Here is a 5,000-nt window from a genome sequence, read left to right as displayed (position 1 = left end):
TATGTTCTATTTATACACTTCTACACTCATTCTTTAGATTCATTTGTGCAGAGGTTTGATCTCTGCTTTGTCTTGTAATAACTTTTCTGACCCCTTCAGTTAGGTTCACATAGAATTACAGCATAAATATCTTTAATATGTGTGTTTACTGTATGCTGATAAAAGCTAAAGTTATCACCTACCAATTTTAGGATAATGCCTTTTTTTTTTTTTGCTTTTGATTTTGCTTGTCTGACACTTTTCAAAACAGTTCCAGAATATTTCCCTTCTTATTTCAGAATGCATTACACTATCTTTCTGTTTATGTACTCAGTCCTATTTGGTACATTAAAAAACACAATAAAGTTTGTTTAATTCATATGACAAAATAAATAAAGATAAATAAAAACATTGCTCAATGTACCATTCCAGGTATTTTTTTGCCTGCTTATATAATAAATATAAGGAGGGAAAAAAGAAATCTCCCATTAAAACCGGTTATATATCTTTCTGTTACCCCAGAAGATTCTGACGGCTAACACTATAGTATTTACTCAGATACCTATTCAAAGTCTCCTGTTCTTTTGGACTCATCTAATGATAGACCCGCTACATTTTCCTTTGCCTCCTTACCAGAACTTTTCTAAGATAAATTCTTCTTCTGTCCCTCATTTCACATTTAAATATTCATAGCTCATTGGAATATTTGCATGAATGGAATTATATAACTAATGGAAAATACTTTCTGAATTTTAATATTCTACTAAATATTGTAGGTGTGTTTCAGAAAGTTAGCCATATATTTTTTAAAAATCTAATGCTTGTATCTAAATATTGATAGAAAGGGTTCACTATGAATTGTTTGGTATGTACTCATAACTATTTTTATCATTCTCATCGCAGAGTAGTTCATGGTAACAAAGAAATGATGGGGCAGTAACAAAAGAGAAAGAAATTGAATCACTAAAAAATGGAACTCTACTGTTTGAAAATTAATTGCCAAAAAAAGACAAGTGGAACAGTGTACATATAACATGTAGTTAGGGCTGGGGATTTAGCTCAGCGGCATAAGCACCTGCCTTGGAAGTGCGCAGTCATGAGTTTGATCCCTGGTACCAGTAAAAAACAAACAAACATGTAACTAGCATTTACTGGAGGAAAAAACTAACTTTCTACTTATTAAACAATTTCCATTTTTTTGTAACCTCAAATTATTTTTTGCCTTTGTTTTTTATGGATGTGCTATGTTTGCAGTTTATGTTTGCAGAGTTTTTTTTTTTTTAAACCGAAGTGAACCTGTGCTTTCCTAAAATACAATGATTTTTGTATTTTTTGTAAATTTCTTATGAAATTAGAGAGTTCTATTAGTTGTGTGTTAGTTGGTTTATCTTTCTACATGCTTGTATGTCACTTTTAGATGAGTTTTCTAGAAGAATAGCCGAAATCTGCTTAAATTTTGCAGAACTTGACATACATGTGAATACTAAATAAATATGATGTTAAAATGATCAAAATGTAGTAGTCACATTTATGTTGTTATTATCATTTTTTAAGGTGCTTACAAATCATTTTAAGACTAAACAGTTAATCTAAATACATAATAAAAGGGTAATAGATTACATGGTAAGAAAGCTAATGGACTTAAAGGTAGGAAAGTTATATAACTTTGCAGAGAAACCTTATCAGTTGTAATAGCGTTAAACTGTAATAGATTCATATCATATGTATTGATGGGAATTGTACTATAAGTTTTCTGTGTATTATGGATAGCTCCAAGCACAGAGAAACATGAAATAGAAGTTTGGCTATATTTATTAATGATCATTTTATACATCAAATACATTTATTTCCAAATGCAGAGATAATGAAAGCATTAATTATAGAAACACATGCTTTAAATGATCATATGCATATATATGGATGTAGTTCCATGTAAATCTGTATATATTTGTATCCATATAATTGATCTAAATTGACAACTTTTAAAATGTTAACATGTTTATCTTTGTCTGTTCCTTCATTTCAACTTGATTCCTTATTATTTGAAGACAGTATGAGTTACATAATTATTGGGGGGAAAAGGTACATCAGTTGATAAGTAAGGTATTCCCCCAAACTGCTTGTTCTACATATTCTATTTTTATGAAAGAAGAAGTAATGAAGTAATGAACTTTTTAAAACAACCAGACACTTCGGCAACCAGGGACAATCAATGTTACAACATACATTGCAGACTGCTTTTTATTAGGACATTGAAATATAGTGATTTAATGTGTGTCCATAGAGTCTTCTAAAATCTAGAAATAGTTTTGAAAGTCACTGAATTATTTTGCCTGTTTTTTCACATGTTACAAATTTACATCTAATCTGTATTTCAAAATGCCAACCTGGGAAAAAGAAAAGTCATAGCTATCTGTCAGTGTTAAATATGAAGGTTTTTATTTGGTTTTTACTTTATTTTGAGAAAAAAAAATTAACGCACCCTAGTTTTCTTTTTTCCCCCCTCTTCCTTGTTCCTTTGTAACATTAATTTCTTCTTTCTTTATAGCATACAGTGCCAAATGGTAAAAGTTTGGACTGCATTAAAAATTACTATTAAAATAGTGAGCCATCTCTATTAATCTTTTTCCTATTTTCAAAGACACAGTGAACTATAAATCTGTTCTAAAGCAGTTATTTACATAAATACTTGCTTTTATTTATAGTAAACATGAATTGTTTTTTCTGGGAAAGAAAGTGATTGCATTTTCAAAGGTTGCAAACTTGGCAAGTTGACAAGCTGTTTGACTCTGTGCTGGTTACTACAAACAATGCTTTCATGCAGGGCAGCCAGCCCCGAACTGAGCTGGGTACATATCAATAACTTTCCTGTTTGTTTCTCTCGCCATACTTTACCTACCTTCCTCACCTTTTCTTTCTGGGGAGTCATGTTTCAGGAGCTTTCTTTTATGTATTTTCCTCCCTTTTCCTCTGTCTTTCACGGTCTCCATTTTTCTTTGCTTCTCATTCTAAGAAACTTTTAAGAAAAAGAAAATGAAGAAAAAGAGATTTTAGACAAAAATTGTCTCCAGTTTAATGAATAACCTTTGAGTAGACTCTAAACCTCTGGACTTTCTGATATAAGTTTAGTTGCTTGAAATAAGAAGTTTAAAAGAGAGACTGAAATACTAAGCCTATGATTCCTTCTTTCACAAGAGCTCTTTAGATATCCATTTTTCATCTATACATATATATATCCAGAAAAACTTCTATATGGGTTATTGCATGTGCTGTATCACTATATGTGTTTTCTTGTAGTACATGATATATATTTGTGTGTGAGTATATATATGCATATTACTTCCTTATCACTTAACGTTTATTCTCCACTTTAATCACGCCTTTAAAGGTTTCCAAATCTGTGTGCTTATAGCTGATTACTTATAAAGTATTAATACTGCCATGAAGTCGTTTTTAACTATACTCGCAACAAGCTCAAACATCCCCACAAAGGGTATGAAGTGGTATGAGTTGTTATCTTGGTATCTGAGAAAATTTGACACTGCTTAAAAACTAATGTCTAAATACTGTGCTAATTTAATATTTTTATTATGCCATTGAATAATGTGAATATACTAAATTATTGATTCTATGGGCTAAGGGCTTTTGAACAGTTGGGAAGTACATTAACAGACCCTTGACCAACTCACCGCTTTTCCTGTCTCTCTGTGTGCTAGGTGCCTGTGTCAGTGGCCATGATGACTCCCCAGGTGATTACCCCTCAGCAAATGCAGCAGATCCTTCAGCAGCAAGTGCTGTCTCCTCAGCAGCTCCAAGCCCTTCTGCAGCAGCAGCAGGCAGTCATGCTGCAACAGGTAATGTGGGTTACCTGCTTTGGTGTTCTAGCCTGACCCTGAAGATGTGCACTCCTGTCTACAGTGCAATGTGCTTTTTTACAGTTCAGTCTCTACCTAGGAGGATAATATATCAGCATGGTAGACCATAAATAGAACATCTTAATCATAATTGTAGTACTGTATAAGGAAATGCATATGCCTTATTCTTTTTAAATTTATCAAAGTCTAAAATAAGAGCAGAAAGACATATAATTTGAAAAATAGAGATGAATCAGTATTTAAATGTCTGAATACTTGAATACATTTGACTATTAGATTTACCAGCAAAAATACAAAGAAACTTATCACACTGTTGTTTTCTTTAAAAGTCCTAATTCTTTAGCTCTCCTTTAACTTCACGTATATATGAAGTATAATTGTCAATTTTAACATGAAGAAGTAGCATCTTAAATTTCCCCTCTCTGAAAATATGCTATCATCTAGTAAAAGAATAATGTACTTATTGGAATAAAATTAGTTGTAGTTAAGCTACAAATTCATAAGATGTTTCTTTCAAAAATAATAAAAATTGTGTTCATAATATACATCTTATTGGAGCCTTGAATACATAAAAAAACCTTTGTATTATATACTTATTTACAATGGGGAAAGTAATGTGTTTTAGGTGCAATTTTTACTGTTACTCTGGTATCATTTCTGATGATCACTGCAGGTTAGTTATACCTGTAAGTCTGACATTATTCCAAATATCTGACATTAAATTACCCTTTCGGTATTGAACATCTTAATTTTATGGAACTAACTTGATTCATATGAGTGATAAGAACAGAACTTTATATGCTAGTAGGACTTCAAGCATGATATTTTAGGTTATTAATTTGACACTGGTCCTTTACAGATTTTTCTATACCTTTTTGTTTAGGAGTTTTTGGATTCTGGATTGGAAATTTTCAGCTCTATCTTGGGGGGGTGGTGTTTGTAGAGCTGTCTCTTTGAGTCCAATGCGTATCTTTTTGGTCCCTTTTGTGACGTAAATGTTAATGGCTACTCTACCATGTGCCAATCTAGAAGAGTTTAGGAGATATATAATACATGAAACTTTTGCCTTTATTTATTAAAGTCAAAATGGTTTATTCAGCAACAACTACAAGAGTTTTACAAGAAACAGCAAGAGCAGTTACATCT

The 5,000-nt window shown here is 31.7% G+C and overlaps 1 protein-coding gene across 24 annotated transcripts in view; it reads left to right on the top strand.

The window, feature by feature from the left end:
- Positions 1-5,000, top strand: part of Foxp2 (forkhead box P2) — a 569,728-nt gene that overhangs the window by 502,807 nt on the left and 61,921 nt on the right. For 13 of the 24 annotated variants that reach the window (XM_063241948.1, XM_063241929.1, XM_063241913.1 and 10 more), the window contains 2 exons: positions 3,696-3,833; positions 4,936-5,000. The exon at positions 4,936-5,000 is cut by the window's right edge and continues 154 nt beyond it. In XM_063241948.1, coding sequence (XP_063098018.1) covers positions 3,696-3,833; positions 4,936-5,000 — 203 coding nt within the window. The remainder of the gene's footprint in view (positions 1-3,695; positions 3,834-4,935) is intronic. The other 11 variants (XM_063241973.1, XM_063241936.1, XM_063241932.1 and 8 more) reach the window with 2 other exon arrangements.

Source organism: Cavia porcellus, unplaced genomic scaffold, assembly GCF_034190915.1.
Source record: "Cavia porcellus strain 051 isolate PalLab524CR breed Dunkin Hartley unplaced genomic scaffold, mCavPor4.1 scaffold_2, whole genome shotgun sequence".
Lineage (NCBI taxonomy): Eukaryota > Metazoa > Chordata > Mammalia > Rodentia > Caviidae > Cavia > Cavia porcellus.
This window is presented reverse-complemented; position numbering and strand designations above follow the sequence as displayed.